At 47.2% G+C, this 20816-nt stretch overlaps 1 protein-coding gene across 2 annotated transcripts in view; it reads left to right on the forward strand.

The window, feature by feature from the left end:
• DCN (decorin) overlaps nucleotides 1-20383 on the forward strand; it is a 46480-nt gene extending 26097 nt beyond the window's left edge. For both annotated transcript variants that reach the window (XM_064154919.1, XM_064154918.1), the window contains exons 3-8: nucleotides 1932-2044; nucleotides 14084-14297; nucleotides 16055-16168; nucleotides 17337-17430; nucleotides 17760-17898; nucleotides 19385-20383. In XM_064154919.1, the coding sequence (XP_064010989.1) occupies nucleotides 1932-2044; nucleotides 14084-14297; nucleotides 16055-16168; nucleotides 17337-17430; nucleotides 17760-17898; nucleotides 19385-19579 (869 nt within the window). In that variant the 3' untranslated portion in view covers nucleotides 19580-20383. The remainder of the gene's footprint in view (nucleotides 1-1931; nucleotides 2045-14083; nucleotides 14298-16054; nucleotides 16169-17336; nucleotides 17431-17759; nucleotides 17899-19384) is intronic.
• Nucleotides 20384-20816: the final 433 nt, after the last annotated feature.

The raw sequence follows: 20816 nt of genomic DNA on the forward strand, positions 1-20816 counted from the left end.
TGTCCATTGTTCTTTGTCTTATTACTGGGCACCAAGGAGAGGAGATTAGGCACCAAGGAGAGGAGACTGGGCATCAAGGAGAGGAGATCTGGCACCAAGGAGAGGAGACTGGGCACCAAGGAGAGGAGATCTGGCACCAAGGAGAGGAGACTGGGCACCAAGGAGAGGAGATCTGGCACCAAGGAGAGGAGACTGGGTATCAAGGAGAGGAGATCTGGCACCAAGGAGAGGAGACTGGGTATCAAGGAGAGGAGATTGGGCACCAAGGAGAGGAGACTGGGCACCAAGAAGAAAGGAGAGGAGATTGGGCACCAAGAAGAGGAGACTGGGCACCAAGGAGAGGAGATTGGGCACCAAGGAGAGGAGATTGGCCCCATCCACTTGGCACCCACCCCTCAGATACCTCTAAACACTGATCAGATCCCCTCTCAGTCTTCTCCAGACTAAGCCAGTCCCAGGTCTCTCAGTCTCCCTTCATAGAGGAGATGCTCAAGTCCCTTCATCATCCTCGTGGCCCTCCATTGGAGTCTCTCTAGCAGGTCCTGTCTCTCTTGAACTGGGGAGGCCCAAATTGGACACAATAGTCCAGGTGTTTTGTGCCATTAAAAATACCCAGAATCCCAGAAGAGTGGTAGGGGTTGGATGTGACCTCTGGAGATCATCAAGCCAAGGCAGGTTCACCTACAGAAAGCCACACAGGAACACATCCAGGTGGGCTTGGAATGACACAGGAGAAGGAGACTCCACAACCTCTCTGGGCAGCCTGTGCCTGTGCTCTGTCCCCCTAACATCAAAGAACTTCCTCCTCACATTTAGATGGGGCTTCTTATCTTGAAGTTTGTGTTCACCACCCCTTGTCCTTTCACTGGCCTGGTCCCATCCTCCTGACACCCACCCCTGAAGCACCAATTCCATCACTGCTTTCAGTGGCTGGACTGAATGCAGAGGTGGTGCTGATGCTCCCCAGGAGCATCTAAGCAAAGTGGTGGTAGGTGTTGTACTGCAAGCTGTAGTGGCTCACGTGGAATGGAGTGTGACAGTCCCAAAGTGTGCTCCAGGGGCATGGCACTGGTGCACTAGCTCATGTTTTGCCAGCACCCATCACTGCCACGGGGCAGGAGAAGTGTCCTTGTGAGCAGCATGACAATGGTGGCTGTGCTAATAAACTGCACCAGCACAGGCTGGGAGGTGACTGCTGGAGAGCAGCCCCAAGGAGAGGGAGCTGGGGGTGCTGGTGGCTAACAAGTTCCCCATGGCACAGCAATGTGCCCTGCTGGCCAAGGAGGCCAATGGGAGCCTGGGCTGTATTAGGCAGAGTGTGTCCAGCAGATCAAGGGAGGTTCTCTTCCCCCTCTGCTCTGCCCTGCTGAGACCTCATCTTGAACACTGTGTTCAGTTTTGGGCTCCCCAGTTGCAGAGGGACAGGGATCTGCTGGAGAGGGTCCAAGGGAGGGCTGTGAGGATGATGAGGGGACAGGAGGGCATGGCTGATGAGGAGAGGCTGAGGGCCCTGGGGCTGCTTAGCCTGGAGAAGAGAAGACTGAGAGGGGATTTGATCGATGTTTATGAGTATCTGAGGGCTGCCAAGAGGGGAGGACAGGCTCTGCTCACTGCTGCCTGGGATAGGACAAGCAGCAATGGGTGTGAATTGCAGCACAGGAGGTTGCAGCTCAACACAAGGGGCAGCTTCTTGCCTGGAAGGGTCCCAGAGCCCTGGCACAGGCTGCCCAGAGAGGCTGTGGAGTCTCCTTCTGTGGAGCCTTCCAGGCCTGTCTGGATGTGTTCCTGTGTGATCTGTGTTAGATAGGATTGCCCTGCTCTGGCAGGGGGGTTGGACTGGATGATCTCTTTGGGTCCCTTCCAACCCTTAGCATCCTGTGAGCCTGTGATAGTTTCAAAGGCAATTTCTTCATTCTCTTCCTTTTCCCCAGGTCTGGAAAGAGTCCCTAAAGATCTCCCTCCTGACACCACTCTGCTGGACTTGCAGAACAACAAAATCACTGAGATCAAAGAAGGAGACTTCAAGAACGTGAAGAATCTTCATGTAAGTGTAGAAACGAACCAGAAGCTAATGGGCAGGAGATGTAGCCTTGGCCTGGGGCTCAGGGTTTGAAGGCAAGCTGCTGGAATACTCTGTGATCTTCCTCCACCAGCCCAGCCTATTTATTTGCTGTCCCATTCTTCTCTGGCAAAGCCTGCTTTTTTTTCACACCACAGAAGCCTCTCATCTCTCTCCAGCTCTTGGCACTTGTCTCCTGTATGTTCTGTCTCCTGATCTCCAACACAACTTCTCTCACCTGCTTGTTTGTCACACCTTTTGAAGCAGTGGCTTGGTTATACCTGCAGGGAGGCTGTAGCCAGGTGGGGTTGGGCTCTGCTGCCAGGCACCCAGCAACAGAATGAGGGGACACAGCCTCAAGCTGTGCCAGGCTGGATGTCAGGAGGAAATTGTTGTCAGAGAGAGTGATTGGCACTGGAATGGGCTGCCCAGGGAGGTGGTGGAGTTGGCATCCCTGGAGGTGCTGCAGCCAAGGCTGGTTGGGGCACTTAGTGCCATGGTCTGGTTGCTTGGCCAGGGTTGAGTGCTAGGTTGGGCTGGGTGAGCTTGGAGCTCTCTTCCAACCTGCTGGATGCTATGATTCTATGGTTAACAGGCAGAACCACCTGGGCTCTGCCACCCCATTCAGTCATTTCTGTGCTCCTTCCCCTCCCACCTCTGAGCTCATGCAGAGTTCTGGATATTTCCTGCTTGTCAGCAGTTCTTCTGCACCCATTTCAGTTCAAGGCTCTTATCAGCTCCATTTCCTGCCCCCTGTACCCCAAGGAAATGGTCTTTTTGCAGTAACCTTCTCCTAGCAGGAGTCTGTCCTCATCCTCTCTGCCCTGCCTGGCTCTTCAAGCCTGTGGTCTACTTTCTGCTCTGCTGAAATATTTTCCTTCCCTGCTTTCTCTGCCTGCTCTTTTTCCCCCCCTCTGCTTCACCTCTTCTTGTCCAAGTTTCCATCAGACAGCTACCTTCCTGTGTTCCCAAACTCCTGCTGCTCTGTCTGAGCTTCTCCTCCCAGATTTCTATATGTTACATTGGCATCTTAAAAATCACACCTCATAGCCATGCCTCAGCTTTGGTGAAGAATCTCTTTCTTTCCAGACCAGAAAAAAGGCTGTTAACTGCCCTGCCTTTGAAATTAATACCCAAGCTCAGGCATGTTTCTGGGAACATCCTTTCCCCAGCCTTTTACCTACCTAATTTCTTCTCTGCATGATTCCCCTTGCTCCTTTTAGATTATAACCAACCTGAACTACTTGACCTTATTGTGGCCTTGCAGTATCTGAAGGGGGTCTGTAAGAAAGCTGGGGAGGGACTTGAGGCTGCCAGGGAGGGATAGGACTGGGGGGAACGGGACCAAGCTGGAAATGGGGAGATTCAGCCTGGGTGTTAGGATGAAGTTGCTCAGCAGGAGGGTAGTGAGAGCCTGGCAGGGGTTGCCCAGGGAGGTGGTGGAAGCCTGATCCCTGGAGGTGTTTCAGGCCAGGCTGGCTGAGGCTGTGTGCAGCCTGCTCTGGTGTGAGGTGTCCCTGGGCATGGCAGGGGGTTGGAGCTGGCTGAGCCTTGTGGTCCCTTCCAACCCTGACTGATTCTATGATTCTGTGATCCTGTGACTTTGCTCTCCTGGCTCTTTACAGCCTCATTCTATTCTATTGTTTCCATTGACAACCAAGAAGGCAACTGCCACTTTTTATCCATTTGTGATGCCAACAGCATCATCCAAACAATCATCACTTACAAGGGTTTGCATTCAGCCACTCATACTTGGGGAGAAACCAGCATATTCATCCTGTAGAACTTTATCTCCTTAATTGCTTCCAAATTTCCTCTTAACTTCTTGTTCTAATGCTCTCCTCAGACCCCACCTGCAGTCCTGGGGGCAGCTCTGGAGCCCCCAGCACAAGCAGGACATGGAAGTGTTGGAGGCAGTGCAGAGGAGGCCACCAAGATGCTGAGAGGGATGCAGCAGCTCTGCTCTGAGCACAGGCTGAGAGAGTTGGGGCTGTGCAGCCTGCAGAGGAGAAGGCTTCCAGGAGAGCTTGGAGTGGCCTTGCAGGATCTGCAGGGGGCTGCAGGAGGGCTGGGGAGGGACTATTGACAAGGTCTGGTGATGAGAGGAGGAGGAGGAGGAATGGGTTTGAAGTGGCAGAGGGGAGATTGAAAGTGGATGTGAGGAAGAAGTTATTTGCAGTGAGGGTGGTGAGACACTGGCACAGCTTGCCCAGGGAGGTGGTGGAGCACAGAAGCACCACCACCTCCCTGGACAACCTGTGCCAGTGTCTCAGCACCCTCAACCTGTCCCATGCAGACCTACTTGGTGTGCTGCCTTTTCTTTTTCATCAGAGGACTGCTGAGAATAGAGGGGGGGAAAGAACCCTGCCACAGGTTTTGTGTGTGTGTGTTTGTGCTTTATTTTAGGGCACAGGAATGAGTTTTGCAGTTTCAGAAACCTTGCTCAGGGTTTAGACCAGTGGCAAAACAATCAGAGAGGCACTACTGGAAAAAGCCAGTGGGGAGGTGGGGGCTGGGGGGGGGGGGGGAGAAATGAAGTCTACTGTGAAGCTCTCAGAATTTTCCAGGCAGACTGAGACTTCTGGAGAGAGTACACTACTCTGACCTGCTGCACACAGGAGAAAGTACTCCATGAGTAAGCTCTCCTGCAGGGTGTAAGGAGGAGGCTATGGAAAACAGCACAAGGAATTGGATGCTGTGTGGCAAAGCCAAAGCAAACCAGCAAAGAGGCTGCTTTGGGTTAGATCACTGCCAGAACAGCACAAACAGCAGGAATTGGTGGTGTTTTTCCAAGGGGGAGTTGGTTGATGGCAGGGAGAGGAGACAAAAAGCATCACTGGTCTGAAATGAAAGGGAGCATCGGTGAGTGGCAGCTGGCAGAAGTCTGCAGAGCCATGGCAGGAGAGACCAGCACCAAAGAGGTCATAGGATGGTTTAGGTTGGAAGGGACCTCAAAGCTCATCCAGTTCCAAAGCCCTGCCAGAGACAGGGACACCTCCCACTAGAACAGGTCACTCAATGTGCAGGGCTGGAGCCAGGCCCTGCTCAGGGATGTCCAAGAACAGGACAAGGGGCACTAGGGGAAGCTGGAGCAGAAGAGGTGCCAGGGGAGCAGAAAGGTTGCTCAAGGTCTCATCCAACCTGGTCCTGAACATCTCCAGGGAGGTTGTGGAGGACAAAAATCTCAGAAAGTGATCTTTGATCAATAGAATCACAGAACTGAAAAGCCCTCTGAGATCACCCAGCCCAACCATCAACCCAGCAGCACCATGGCCACTAAACCACCTCCCCAGGTTCCATGACCACATCTTTCTTGAGCACCTCCAGGGATGGGGACTCCACCATCTCTCTGGGCAGCCTCTTCCAATCCCTGGGGGATGTGCAGCCTGCAGAAGAGGAGGCTCAGGGCAGACCTCATTGCTCTGAAGGGAGGCTGTAGCCAGGTGGGGTTGGGCTCTGCTGCCAGGCACCCAGCACCAGAACAAGGGGACACAGCCTCAAGCTGTGCCAGGGCAGGTTCAGGTTGGATGTGAGGAGGAAGTTGTTGGCAGAGAGAGTGGTTGGCATTGGAATGGGCTGCCCAGGGAGGTGGTGCAGTGCCCATGGCTGGAGATGTTTGAGCCAAGGCTGGCTGGGGCACTTAGTGCCATGGTCTGGTTGGTTGGGCAGGGCTGGGTGCTAGGCTGGTCTGGCTGAGCTTGGAGCTCTCTGCCAGCCTGCTGCATTCTCTGATTCTATGATTCTGTGAGACTAGGGAGAAGAGACCAACTCCCACCTGGCTCCCATCTGCTTCCAAGGATCTGTAGAGAGTAATGAGGTCTCCCCTCAGCTTCCTCTTCCCCAGCCTAAGCAACCTCAGTTCCCTCAGCCCTTCAACCCTTGTCCAGGTCATGATCCTGACTGAATAGCTGAAAACAGAAGGTGAACAGAGCAGGATGAAATTTGTTCTCATTGCCATTTGGAAGCCTGAATCCTCAGCTTGCAAATTGTTTTTCAATCAATTTCTGTTGGTAGAAGAGCTTTAATAAACCCCAGGTAATAATGGCACACAGAACCCAGGAAATTAAAGACATTCCACTGGGGCACTGCATTGACTTTTCCCTTTAGACCCTGAGGGACTCGTGCATCATTCATGACTTGAGTTAGGTAACAGGACCATCCCCAGCTGCATCACCTCTGTCTTATGGCTTCAGACTGTTCTCAGCTAAGGGAAAAGAAATAGAGGTGAAAACCCCTCACAGAATGGGAGGGCTTGGAAGGGACCTCAAAAGCTCATCCAGTCCAACACCTCTCCCCCACCTGCCCCTGCCAGAGCAGGATCATCCAGGGCAGGGCACACAGGAACACATCCATGTGGGTTTGGAATGTGTCCAGAGAGGGATCCTCCACAACCTCTCTGGGCAGTCTGCTCCAGGCCTCCAGTACCCCCATGGTGGCAAAGCTTTCCCTTCTGCTCCCCTGGCACCTCCTCTGCTCCAGCTTGCCCCCACTGCCCCTTGTCCTGTCCTTGGACATTCCTGAGCAGAGCCTGGCTCCAGCCCTGCACATTGAGTGACCTGTTCTAGTGGGAGGTGTCCCTGCCTATGGCATGGGGGTGGAACTGACTGATCCTTGAGGTCCCTTCCAACCTAAACCACTCTCTGATTCCATGATCTTTAGCACAGCACAGAGGGCAGCCCTCAGGCTCCTCTGCTTCAAGCTCCCAGCCCCAGCTCCCTCAGCCTGGCCTCACAGGAGATGTTCCACTGCCTGCAGCAGCTTTGGGGCTCTGGGCTGGACTCTCTCAAGCAGTTCCCTGAGGTCTTTCTTGAGCTGAGGGGCCCAGAACTGGCTACAAGATTCCAGATGCAGCCTCAGAACGACCCTCTGAGATCCTCACATACTGAAATTGCACTTAAACCCCACACCCACACCCATAAAAGGCAATCCCCTGGGACCACCCCAGCCAGGACAAAACTTGCAAGTTTTGCTGAGCCCAAGGAGAAGAGCTCTGTGGTAGCTGCTGCACGACTGCCACACGCTCCCTCTGCAGCCTGCCAGGGTGTTACTTGGACAAAAGGCTGCCAAGCAGTGTTCCAAAATTTCCCTGAATTCTGAATCCTCCTTTTTGTTTGGGGAATAAATATTTGAGGTAGAGAGCAGGCCAAAGGGAGCTAAAGTGGCAAGAGTCCCACTGGCTGCAGCGAGCAGAGCCAGCAGCTATTCCTGTCCTGCAGTCAGTTCTTACTCTGCTTTTTCCTAACTGCTCTCATAGCAGAGGTGTTTCAGTGGAAAAAACAGCTTTGGAGCAAAGCTTGGGTTGCTTTCTTTCCTCTCTCAGCATGGCTCCTGGGAAGGGGCTCTGCAGGATTGGAATAGAATCCCAGAATGGCAGAGGTTGGATCTCTGTAGAGCATCAAATCCAACTCCACTGCCAAAGCAGGATCAGCATCACCTAGAGAAGGTCACTCAGGAAAGTATCCAGGTGGAGTTTGAATGTCTCCAGAGATGGAGACTTTACCACCTCTCTGGGCAGCCTCCTCCAGTGATCCATCACCTTTAAGTTAAAGAAATTCACCCACAAGTTTAGATTGAAGCAGAGAATCAACCAGGTTGGAAGAGACCTCCAAGATCATCCAGTCCAACCTAGATGTTCAAGTCTGTGCCTTTTGCTCCTTGTCTTGGCACTGGGCACCACTGAACAAAGCTTGGACACAGCCTCCTTGCACCCAGCCTTTTAAGCATTGCTCAGCATTGATGAGATCCCCTTCAGGTTGCTCTTTTCCAGACTAAACAGCACGAAGAAAGATGCTGAGGTGCTGGAAGGTGTTTGCAGAAGGGCAGCAAGGCTGGGGAGGGGCCTGGAGCACAGCCCTGTGAGGAGAGGCTGAGGGAGCTGGGGGGGTGCAGCCTGCAGCAGAGGAGGCTCAGGGCAGAGCTCATTGCTGCCTGCAGGGAGGCTGTAGCCAGGTGGGGTTGGGCTCTGCTGCCAGGCAGGCAGGGACAGAAGAAGGGGACACAGCCTGAAGCTGTGCCAGGGCAGGTCTAGGTTGGATGTTAGGAGGAAGTTGTTGTCAGAGAGAGTGATTGGCATTGGAATGGGCTGCCCAGGGAGGGGGTGGAGTGGCTGTGCCTGGAGCTTTATAAGAGCAGGCTGGATGAGGCACTCAGTGCCATGGGTTAGTTAATGAGAAGGGTTAGGTGCTAGGTTGGGCTGGATGATCTCAGAGGTCTTTTCCAACCTGGCTAATTCTGTGATGCTGTGAATTCTCTCAGCCTTTCCTCAGCAGAGCTGTTCCAGTCCCCTCATCATCTTTGCACTGCTTTGCTGTACCTTCCCCAGCAAGTCCCTGTTCTTTATGACCCAGGGAGCCCAGGACTGGATTAGGTACTCCAGATGTGGCCCTACACCTGGAATGGAGTCAGTGTTTAACATGCTCTAAATCACAAGGGGAAAAGTCTATCTCAGGAGAAAAAGAGGATAGGAGCTGACACTTTTCTCTTACCCACAGAATCACAGAATCAGTCAGGGTTGGAAGGGAGCACAAGGAGCAGCCAGTTCCAACCCCCTGCCATGCCCAGGGACACCCTACCCTAGAGCAGGCTGCACACAGCCTCAGCCAGCCTGGCCTCAAACACCTCCAGCCATGGGACCTCAACCACCTCCCTGGGCAACCCATCCCAGCCTCTCACCACTCTCCTGCTCAACAACTTCCTCCTCACCTCCAGCCTCACTCTCCCCACCTCCACCTTTGCTCCATTCCCCCCACTCCTGCCACTCCCTCACAGCCTCAAAAGTCCCTCCCCAGCTTTTTTGGAGCCCCCTTCAGATGCTGGCAGGCCACAAGAAGGTCCCCTGGGAGCCTCCTCTGCTCCAGCCTGCACAGCCCCAACTCTTTCAGGCTGTGCTCACAGCAGAGCTGCTGCAGCCCTCTGCTCAGAAATGGCTATGAACTCTCTCAGCCTAAGTGGATATCCTTAATGCTTTATCTATTTGTACCTCTTTACGTTCTCTTCCTCCCACCCCCCCTTGCCTCCTGCCTTGCCTATGGCTAAATACCTTTGCAGCCATGCTGAAATCTCAGCCTTTTGGATTGCACATTGGTGACATTCGGTGGGGAGGGGGAAGGATGCAAGGGGAGGACATTTATTTCAGCAGGAACAGATCTGTTGTGTCCACTGAAAATGGAAGCAATGAAAAAAAAGGCCTTTCCCTCCCCCCTCCCCCTGTACAAAACCTTTCCTTGCCCTTTAAGAGGGTTTGCTCTCATGCCCCCTCCTGCCATCTGGGCTTGATTCAGGACAGCCAGGCCATGTGGCATGTTTTTGCCTGACATCCTTTGGTCAATAGCTCTGCCTGCAGCTGTTTTCCCTGGGTTTTTGCCTCCTCCAGTTCCTGTTTTCACTGACCTCAGCATTCCCCTGAGGAGTTTTTAATTTGCTCTTATTTTTGTTTGGGTTTAGCTTTTGTTACAGGCAAAGCACAAGGGGCACATTTCTGAGGAGAGCAAACCAGCACCGCTCCAAGGCCAATAACTTGGCTCTTTAAGGCTTGCCTAGAGCAGAGCTATTGTGAGGTGGGGAAGGACCTCAGGGGTTTGGCTTGCCAGGTGCTCTGCTGCTGGGTTCACCCCAGCACTTGCTGCTGCTCCAGGAGGCAGCAAAGCTTCTCCTGCAAGCTCTGATGTGTAGCTCTGCTTCATTACGGCTGTGTGGCAGTGCAGAGCATCACCTTCTCCTTCCCCTCTGCTCTGCCCTGATGAGACCACAGAGTCACAGACCCATGCAGGCTGGCACAGCCCCTCAGGGTCACCAAGCCCAACCTAGAACCCTACTCTACAAGATTCACCTTCAACCATCTCCCTAAGCACCACATCCAAACCACCCTGACACACAGCCAGGCTGGGGGACTCCACCACCTCCCTGGGCAGCTCATTCCACTCCCTGACCACTCTCTGCATGAAAAACTTCTTCCCAATGTCCAATCTAACCCTCCCCAGCCTCAGCCTGAGGCCATTCCCCCTTGTTCTGTTTCCAATTAGATGTGAGCAGAGCCCAGCAGCAGCCTCTGCACAATGTCCCTTCAGGTAGGTGCAGACAGCAATGAGTAATGCAGAGTGGCTGAGAGCAGGCAGGCAGAGAGGGAGCTGGGGGTGCTGGCAGAGAGGAGCTGCAGAGGAGGCAGCAGTGCCCAGGTGGGCAGCAGAGCCAATGGCATCCTGGGCTGGCTCAGGAGCAGTGTGGGCAGCAGGACAAGGGAGGTTCTTGTGCCCCTGTGCTCAGCACTGCTCAGGCCACCCCTGCAGTGCTGTGTCCAGTTCTGGGCTCCTGCATTGCAGAGAGATGCTGAGGTGCTGGAAGGTGTTGAGAGAAGGGCAGCAAGGCTGGGGAGGGGCCTGGAGCACAGCCCTGTGAGGAGAGGCTGAGGGAGCTGGGGGTGTGCAGCCTGCAGCAGAGGAGGCTCAGGGCAGAGCTGATTGCTGCCTGCAGCTGCCTGCAGGGTGGCTGTAGCCAGGTGGGGCTGGGCTCTGCTGCCAGGCAGCCAGCATGATGTGGATGCTTTTATTGAGCTGTGATGTAATGAGCTGAAGAATTTTCTGGTCAGGAAAAAGTGGTTAACATGGTTGTATGGTGGTGGGTCAGGTATAAAAGTGTCCTGGGAGGAAATAAAATAGGAAATAATTAAAAGAAGAAAAAAAATTGATACAATTGGAATAAAAAAAAAAGATATATTAAAAAAAAGGGAGTATTTATATATAATAAATGATTTAAAATAAAAAAAAATAAAATAAAATACAACAAAACAAAATAAAACAAAATAAAACAAAACAAAATAAAATAATTAAAAGTAAAAATAACAAATAAAAATAGAATTTAATATAAACCTAAACTAAATCAAATCAAATAAAAGAAGTAAAAATAAAATGAGTAACATAACAAAAGAAATAAAAATAATAAATTGAAATAAAAATATAATCAATCACATCAAATAAGATGAGATAAATAAAAATCAAATCAATAACATGAAATAAAATAAAGAGAAATAAAAGTAAGCATATAAAATGAACTGAAATTAAAATGAAATACATCAAATTGTGGAAGATAAAATAAGTTAAAAGAAAGTAAAGGACATAAAAATAATTAGAAATAAAAGTAATAACATAAAATTAATTTAAACTAACATAAAACAAATCAGAGGAATAAAAAAGGAAAAGAAATTTAATTATGTTAAAATTAAATAAAGAACATAAAATAAAATAAATAAAAAGAAAGATAATAATGTAAAGTTAAACTAAAATATATCAAATCAAATAAGAGAAATAAAAACTAAAAGAAATTGAATTGTTTAATATAAGTTAAAACAAAATAAAGAACATAGAATAAAAGAAATAAAAATAAAGGTAATAATGTAAAATTTAATTAAACTAAAAGAAATCAAATCAAATAAGAGAGAATAAAAAGAAAAGAAATGGAATTGTATAAAATAAACTAAAGAACATATTGTAAAAGAAATAGAAATAAAAGTAGTAATAGAAAATTAGATTAAGCTAAAACCAATCAAATCAAATAAGAGAGAATAAATAAAAAGAAAAGAAATCAAATGTATAAAATGAAGTCAAAATAAATATCATAATGTAAAATAAATAGAAAGAAAAGTAATGACAGAAAATTAAATTGAACTAAAATCAAATCAAATAAGAGAAAATAAATTAAATAAATCAAATAAGTCAAAATATAGAAGATAAAATAAGTTAACATAAAATTAAGGATGTAACAAAAAATGGATAGAAAGGAAAGTAATAACATGAAATGAAATGGAACTAACATAAATCAAATAAGATGAAAGAATGGAAAAGAAGAGAAATTGAATTGTATAAAGTAAGTTAAAAGAAATAATATAACATAAAATAAATAGAAATAAGAGTAATGCTATAAAAGGAGATTAAGCTAAAATAAATCAAATCAAATAAGATAAAACAAAGAAAATGCAAAGAAAATAAATGAAATTTTTGAAGATAAAATAGAGAAAAAGAAAGGAAATCAAATTGTAGAAGATAAAATAAAGGAAAAGAAAAGAAATCAAATTGTAGAAGATAAAATAAAGGAAAATAAAATAAAATAAATCAAATTGTAGAAGATAAAATAAAGAACAAGAAAAGAAATCAAATTGTAGAAGATAAAGGAAAAGAAAAGAAATCAAATTGTAGATGACAAAACATGGAAAAGTAATGAAAATAAATCAAATTGTAGAAGATAAAATAAAGAAAAAGAAAAGAAATCAAATTGTAGAAGATAAAGGAAAAGAAAAGAAATCAAATTATAGAAGATAAAGAAAAAGAAAAGAAAAGAAATCAGATTGTAGAAGATAAAATAAAGAAAAAGAAAAGAAAAGAAATAAAATTATAGAAGATAAAATAAGTTAAAATAAAATAAACATCATGTTGTAAAAGAAATAGAAATAAAATTAATAGCATAAAATTAAATTAAGCTACAATAAATGAAATCCAGTAAAGGAAAATAAGTAAAAGTAAAAATAAATCAAATTGTGTAAGGTAAAATAAGTAAAATAATGTAAAATAAAATAAATGAACCCCAAAGCAGTGCCATAAAATGACATTAAATTAAAATAAAATAAATCAAATCACAGAAGATTAAATTAATGCAAATAAAATAACCTAAAAAAAGAAATAAAACTAAGAGTCATAATATAAAGTTAAATGAAATTAAAGCAAAGCAGATAAGATAAAATAAGTTAAAATAGAAGAAATGACATCATATAAATAAGAATAAAATGCATAACATGAAATTAAACTAAAATCAAGCAAATCAAACAAGATTAAAAGAAGTTAAAATAAGATAAATAACATCAAATAAGATAAACATAAAAACAGTGACACAAAAGGAAATTTAAATACAAGAAAGCAAATTAAATAAGACTAAAAGAAGTTAAAACAAATACCATAAAGTAAGAGAAATAAAAATAAATATAGTGAGATGAAAGGAAATTAAACTGCAGGAAATCAAATAGGATAAGATTAAAAGAAGTTAAAATAAATACCATAAAATAAGAGAAATAAAAATAAATATAGTGAGATGAAAGGAAATTAAACTGCAGGAAATCAAATCAAATAACATTAAAATAAGTTAAAATAAAATAAATATCACCACATAAGAGCAATGAAAATAAAAGTAATATAATAAAAGGAAATTAAACCACAAGACATTAAATAATATAAAATAAAATAAACACAAATAAAATCAACAACATCAAGTGAATAAAAATAGAAGCAACAACTTGAAATCAACACACTTAAACTGAAAGGAATCAAATCGATCATAACATAAAGAACATAACACAAAGAAATATAGAAATAGAAGTATGAAATTAAAAGTAAACAAATCAACTGAAGTAAGAATAAAAGGAAATAAAACAAAACCCATAAAATAAAATGGAATAAATTCATAGAAAGGAAATCAAATCAATCAAATCAAATGCATCACAATAAACTAATCAGGATCAATCATATAGAATCCAGCAGGTTGGCAGAGAGCTCCAAGCTCAGCCAGCCCAACCTAGCACCCAGCCCTGCCCAACCAACCAGACCATGGCACTAAGTGCCCCAGCCAGGCTTGGCTTCAACACCTCCAGCCATGGGCACTCCACCTCCTCCCTGGGCAGCCCATTCCAATGCCAATCACTCTCTCTGTGTTTAAGAACTAATAGGGTTCATTTTGTATGTGTTTGTCCTGTTCTTCACAGCTTTCACCTGGGAGCTTTGTCTTTATTCTTGCTTCCAACTGATGGATGTTAACAGCAGCTGCAATCACATCTGGAATGGACTAGTATTTGTCTTTGTTATGTGGGTTGTGTCTTTCTTGCACTGGTTCAGAAGTTCTTAGGCTGTTTTATACCTGCACTGCATTCCAACTCCCTTGCTGGGCCATCAAAAGCCAACAGATAAGAAATCCAAGGTTCAGCTGTCTCATTCCCAATGTAATTTCCCTGCTGCTCACCCCAAATCTGTCTCCGTTATTGCTCCACAGGCTCTGATCCTTGTCAACAACAAAATCAGCAAAATCAGCCCCATGGCTTTTGCTCCTCTGAAGAAACTGGAAAGGCTTTACCTGTCCAAGAACAACCTGAAGGAACTCCCAGAGAACATGCCCAAGTCTCTGCAGGAAATCAGGGCTCATGAGAACGACATCTCCAAGCTGAGGAAAGCTGTCTTTAATGGGCTCAACCAAGTGATTGTCTTAGGTATGAGCTTGAGAATCTAAAGCCAGATCAAAGCTGTGCTTTGGTTTGGTTTGATTTAGTTTGGTTTGGTTTCATTTGGTTTGGTTTCATTTCATCTCATTTCATTCAATTCATTTGCTTTCATTTGGTTTGGTTTCATTTAGTTTGGTTTGGTTTCATTTAGTTTCATTTGGTTTGATTTTGCTTGGTTTCATTTGGTTCAGTTTGGTTTGATTCCATTTGGTTTCATCTCATTTCATTTCATTTCATTTCATTTCATTTCATTTCATTTCATTTCATTTCATTTCATTTGCTTTCATTTGGTTTGGTTTCATTTAGTTTGGTTTGGTTTCATTTAGTTTGGTTTGGTTTCATTTAGTTTCATTTGGTTTGATTTTGTTTGGTTTCATTTGGTTCAGTTTGGTTTAATTTCACTTGGTTTTATTTGATTCAGTTTGTTTTGATTTCATTTGGTTTCATTCATCTTCATTTCATTTCATTTCATTTCATTTCGTTTGGTTTGGTTTGGTTTGGTTTCATTTAGTTTCATTTGGTTTGGTTTGGTTTCCTTTAGTTTGGTTTTGGTTTCATTTTGTTTGGCTTGGTTTGATTTTATTTCATTTGGTTTGGTTTGATTTTGTTTAATTTCATTTGGTTTGTTTTTGTTTGGTTCCATTTGCTTCAGTTTGGTTTGATTTGGTTTCATTTCATTTGGTTTGGTTAGGTTTGGTTTGGTTTCATTTGGTTTGGTTTGATTTCATTTCATTTGGTTTGTTTTTGTTTGGTTTCATTTGGTTCAGTTTGGTTTGATTTCATTTGGTTTGGTTTGGTTTCTTTTGAAGTTGGTTTCAGTTCAGGCAGTGGTTTGATGTAGAAAACCAAGGGATGCTCCAATGAATTCTGCCTCCAAATTAACTTTCACAGAATCATAGAATGTCAGAGGTTGGAAGGGACCTCCAGAGCTCATCCAGTCCAATCCCCCTGCCAGAGCAGGATCACCTAGGGCAGGTCACGAAGGAACACATCCAGGCAGGACTGGGTGTCAGGAGTGGAGAAGAGAAGACGGAGAGGAGATTGAATCAATGTCTCTAAATCTCTGAGGGCTGGGGGTCAGGAGGGGGGACAGGCTCTGCTCACTGCTGCCTGGCACAGGACAAGCAGCAATGGATGGAAGCTGCAGCACAGGAGGTTCCAGCTCAGCACAAGGAGAACTTCTTGCCTGGAAGGGTCCCAGAGCCTGGCACAGGCTGCCCAGAGAGGCTGTGGAGTCTCCTTCTGTGGAGCCTTCCCAGGCCTGTCTGGATGTGTTGCTGTGTGCCCTGAGCTGGATTGTGTGGTCCTGCTCTGGCAGGGGGCTTGGACTGGATGAGCTCTTTGGGTCCCTTCCAACCCCTAACATCTGTGAGCTGTGATCCCCAGAGAAGGAGACTCCGCAGTGCTCCTAATCAGCCTGTCCCAAGGTTCTGTCACCCTCACAGAGAAAAAAAAATCCTCCTCATGTTTCCTAGCTCTCAACTTCCACCCATGCCCCTTGCCTAGGCATTGGGCATCACCCAGCAGAGCCTGGCTCCAGCCTCCTGCCACTCACCTTTACATTTTTATTGCTGAGGTCACCTCTCAGTCTCCTCCTCTCCAAGCAGCACAGCCCCAACTCCCTCAGGCTCTCCCCGTAAGGAAGATGTTCCACTCCCTTCACTATTTTTTGGTGGCTCTGCTTTGACCTGAAGGGTGTAGATCCCTACCCTGCAGCCCAGCTCACCAGCAGGTTTTGTTGGCAGAACTGGGCACCAACCCCATCAAGAGCTCAGGTGTGGAAAACGGAGCTTTCCAGGGCATGAAGCGGCTCTCCTACATCCGCATCGCTGACACCAACATCACCAGCATCCCCAAAGGTAAGGCACCCAATTCATCTGGCAGAGGTGTAAGAAAGTGGCTTATAGGCAACTGGAAAGAGATGATTATGGAAGCTCTTTGCCTCAGACATAGAATCACAGAATGGTTTAGGTTGGGAGGGACCTCAAAGCTCAGCCAGTTCTAACACACTGCCATAGGCAGGGACACCTCCTGCTAGAACAGGTTGCTCAAGGTCTCATCCAACCTGGCCTTGAACACCTTCAGGGAGGTTGCAGAGCACAGAAGCACCCAATGTGATCTTTGATCACATTGGGTGCTTCTGTGCTCTGCAACCTCCCTGGGAAACCTGTGCCTGTGTCTCACCACCCTCAACCTGTGCCAGTGTCTCACCACCCTCAACCTGTGCCAGTGTCTCACCACCCTCCTCACATCCATTTTCAATCTCCCCTCTGCCACTTCAAACCCATTCCTCCTCCTCCTCTCATCACCAGACCTTGTCAATAGTCCCTCCCCAGCCCTCCTGCAGCCCCCTTCACATCCTGCAAGGCCACTCCAAGCTCTCCTGGAAGCCTTCTCCTCTGCAGGCTGCACAGCCCCAACTCTCTCAGCCTGTGCTCAGAGCAGAGCTGCTGCAGCCCTCTCAGCATCTTGGTGGCCTCCTCTGCACTGCCTCCAACACTTCCATGTCCTGCTTGTGGGCACTTCACCACCTCCCTGGGCAGTCCATTCCAATGCCAATCACTCTCTCTGACAACAACTTCCTCCTCACAGCCAGCCTAGACCTGCCCTGGCACAGCTTCAGGCTGTGTCCCCTTCTTCTGTCCCTGGCTGCCTGGCAGCAGAGCCCAACCCCACCTGGCTACAGCCTCCCTGCAGGCAGCTGCAGGCAGCAATGAGCTCTGCCCTGAGCCTCCTCTGCTGCAGGCTGCACCCCCCCAGCTCCCTCAGCCTCTCCTCACAGGGCTCTGCTCCAGGCCCCTTCCCAGCCTTGCTGCCCTTCTCCAAACACCTTCCAGCACCTCAGCATCTCTCTGTAATGGAGGAGCCCAGAACTGGACCCAGCACTCAAGGTCCATTTTTGTTACTGCAAAAAAAGCCTCAGTATAACACAAGGACAGCATTATATATATAATATATATATAACAGTTAATGTAACAATTCATGTACTTTGATCCAAAAGTAATTTGATAATATTCTCTCTTCCAGGCCTTCCTACATCTCTCACTGAGCTTCACCTGGATGGCAACAAAATCAGCAAAATTGATGCTGAAAGTCTGTCTGGCCTCACTAACTTGGCAAAGTAAGAACTTGTGTCCTCTTCTCATACCTCAGGTGAAACTGTAACCACCACACTGACAACCAGACAGCTGAATTCCATCTTTTTGTTATCATTAGGGGAGCAGCACATAGCAGGAGAAGCTTTGGGTGTTGATTTCAGAGGGCAAAACACTTTGGGTCTTTCCTAAGGACACTTTTCCAGCTGTTCTCACTTGTGAGTGGTGCATGTCCAGGGCAAGGGCTCCTCTGAGCTGTTTGTACAAAGAAAGCCTGATCTCATAGCAGAGCTGCTCCCCAGCCCCCCAACATGTGGGCAAGTTGAACATTTCTTGCTTGCTTGTTTGTTTCCAGATTGGGGCTTAGCTTCAACAGCATCTCCTCATTTGAAAACGGCTCTCTCAACAACGTTCCTTACCTGAGGGAGCTCCATCTGAACAACAACGAGCTTCCCAGAGTGCCTGTTGGGCTGGCAGACCACAAATATGTCCAGGTAAGCTTGGCCATGCCAGTGACCTTTGTGTTGTGCTTATGCAGCCTCAAGCAGAGGCATAGCCAAGAGCTTGTGCATGAGGTGGCTTGGTTCATAACCTCTGGCAGAGGCACGGAACAGCTGCATTGCCTTACTCTGATTTCCATGTGGATGTGGAGGTCTACAGATAGAAACACAGCACTGCTGAGGTTGGAAGAGATCTTTGAGATCATCAAGTCCAACCACTCAGCCAGAGCTCACAACCCCACCACTGCTGCTCAGCCCAGGCAACCTGTTCCAGTGTTTCATCACTCTCATGGCAAAGAACTTCATAGAATCAGAAAATCAACCAGGTTGGAAGAGAGCTCCAAGCTCATCCAATCCAACCTAGCACCCAGCCCTAGCCAATCAACCAGACCATGGCACTAAACACCCCATCCAGTCTTCTTTTGACCACCTCCAGGGACAGTGACTCCATCACCTCCCTGGGCAGCCCATTCCAACGGCAAATCACTTCCTTCTGAAGTCCAACCTAACTCTGCCCTGCTTCAGTTCCAAACCATTGCCCTGATCCTATCACTTGCAAGCCCTTCTGAACAGTCCCTCCCTAGCCTTCCTGTAGGTCCCCTTCAGATATTGAAATGCAGCTTTAAGGTCCCTCATCTCCAGCCTGAACAGCCCCAACAGCCCCAGGCTGTCTTCACAGCAGAGGTTCCCCAGCCCTCTGATCACAGAATCACACAAAACCACAGAGCCATCCAGGCTGGTAAAGCCCCTCAGGATCACCAACCAAGTCCAAGCTGCATTTTAAGGAAGGAGTCCTCTCTGCTCCAGGATGAACAGTCCCAACTCCCTCAGCCTATCCCCGTAGCAGAGCTGCTCTAACCCTTTGCCCATCTCTGATGGTTTGGGTGTTCCCTGCCCCCCCCCCCCCCCCCCCCCCAACTTTAGAAATCACCCAGACTAGACTCAGTCAGCTCTGGAAATTGAGTGAAGCTTACATTTACAGCTAGCACAATGTACAAGCAGATATTTACAGTTTATACAGTTACAGACAGAAATACACAAGGTAAAAGGGAATACAGCAACACAACTCCCCTCCCAGAAACCTGAGTCCCCAGGAGGGGCTCTCAACCACCCTGCACCTTCCCCCTACCCCAGTCCCAAGGAAGAATGGAGGTTTGGCCAGGGGGGTTAGGAAGCAAAGTGCTTAGTCCAAACTGGAGGGTGAGGTTGGAGAGATGCTGCTCAGCCAGCAGCCCGAGTGAGAGCGATGCTGAGTGTCTTATCTACGTTTTGACCTAAGTTTTTATACATCTCAGCAAGCCTATGAGCAAAGTAGACATCACCACTGTTTCCTTTGCACAGCCTGTAATCTAGTCCTTCTCACCAAAACACTCTAGCCAGCTTCAAACCAGCACAGCATCCCTGTCGGCCTCCTCTGGAGCCGCTCCAGCAGGGCCAAGTCACTCTAAGGTCTCACTTCTGCGCCTCCTGTCCCTTTCAGGTGGTCTACCTCCACAACAACAAGATTGCCTCCATTGGCATCAACGACTTCTGCCCCCCAGGCTACAACACCAGGAAGGCCAGCTACTCTGGGGTCAGCCTCTTCAGCAACCCCGTGCAGTACTGGGAGATCCCACCCTCCGCCTTCCGATGCATCCACGAACGCTCCGCAGTACAGATCGGCAACTACAAATAGGAGCTGTACAGATGGAAGGGGAGGGGGCGGGGGAGGGGGTGGGGTGGGTGTGTCGGTTGGTGTTGCAGCTAAAGTGGCTCTTAATAGGCCTGTTCCAAAGAGAAACGAATGCCAAATACCAGCAGCTTCACTTGCCAGCGGAGGCGAATCCGCTGCCGTAGAGTAAAAGGAATCGTTGCAGGTGTAGGAGGTCAAGCATAGCCCCGAAGGGAAAAAGAATCAACCCAAACCAAAACCAAACCCAACTGCCAACTGTGCTTTAAAGTGACTTAGCTCAGCCTTCTCTTCCAGCATGCTTTCTGGGGTGTTTTTCAGCCTGCTGAATGCTACAGGTCTGCCAGATTCCACTGTATATGAGATTTGGAGTAAATATTGGTCAAAGTATGATATAAGGGGGGGAGGGGGAAAAAAAAGAGAGGAAAAGAGAAGTTAATGATTGAGGTTATTTTTATAGCCACACACACAGAAGAGTAGAGGGCCAAAAAAAGACTCTCAGATCATCTTAAGACTTGAGAAGGGGAAGGGTCACCTCCTTCAGATATCTTTTGAGCCCTGGAGGTTTAAAATATCCACTCTAACACTGAGCTAGTTCTGAATGCAATCTATTTAGCAGAGGCAAATCAAGCTGTTGCTGATGGCATGATTTTGAGGGAGGAGAAAAAGGAATTCCTATGGTGCACAGTAGTTCTTTCAAGTTTGCCAATCTTCTAGAGCAATGCAGTTCAGGGCTAGCCTAACCCAATCCTGTGGAACAAAAGGAGGAGTAGTCTGCAGTACAAAGATTAAAACCACCCAAACCTGCAACCTGTGTCTGGAGCTTGCCTCTGGCAAGGCAAATCTCACCTTAGTCCCAGGGAAACAGTGGTAATGGCTCCATGGAGATTGCCTTGCAGAGCATGGGACTGGGCTTTAGTCACTGCAATGACTTCAGAGGGATTGCCTTGCAGAGCATGGGACTGGGCTTTAGTCACTGCAATGGATCTATGGAGATTGCCTTGCAGAGCATGAGATCGGGGTTTAGTCATTGCAGTGGCTCCAGGGAGATTGCCTTGCAGGGCTTGGGATTGGACTTTAGTCACTGCAATGGCTCCATGGAGATTGCCTTGCAGAGCATGGGACTGGGCTTTAGTCACTGCAATGGCTTCAGAGGGATTGCCTTGCAGAGCTTGGGATTGGACTTTAGTCACTGCAATGGATCTATGGAGATTGCCTTGCAGAGCATGGGATTGGGGTTTAG

This window comes from Pogoniulus pusillus, chromosome 15, assembly GCF_015220805.1.
Source record: "Pogoniulus pusillus isolate bPogPus1 chromosome 15, bPogPus1.pri, whole genome shotgun sequence".
NCBI lineage: Eukaryota > Metazoa > Chordata > Aves > Piciformes > Lybiidae > Pogoniulus > Pogoniulus pusillus.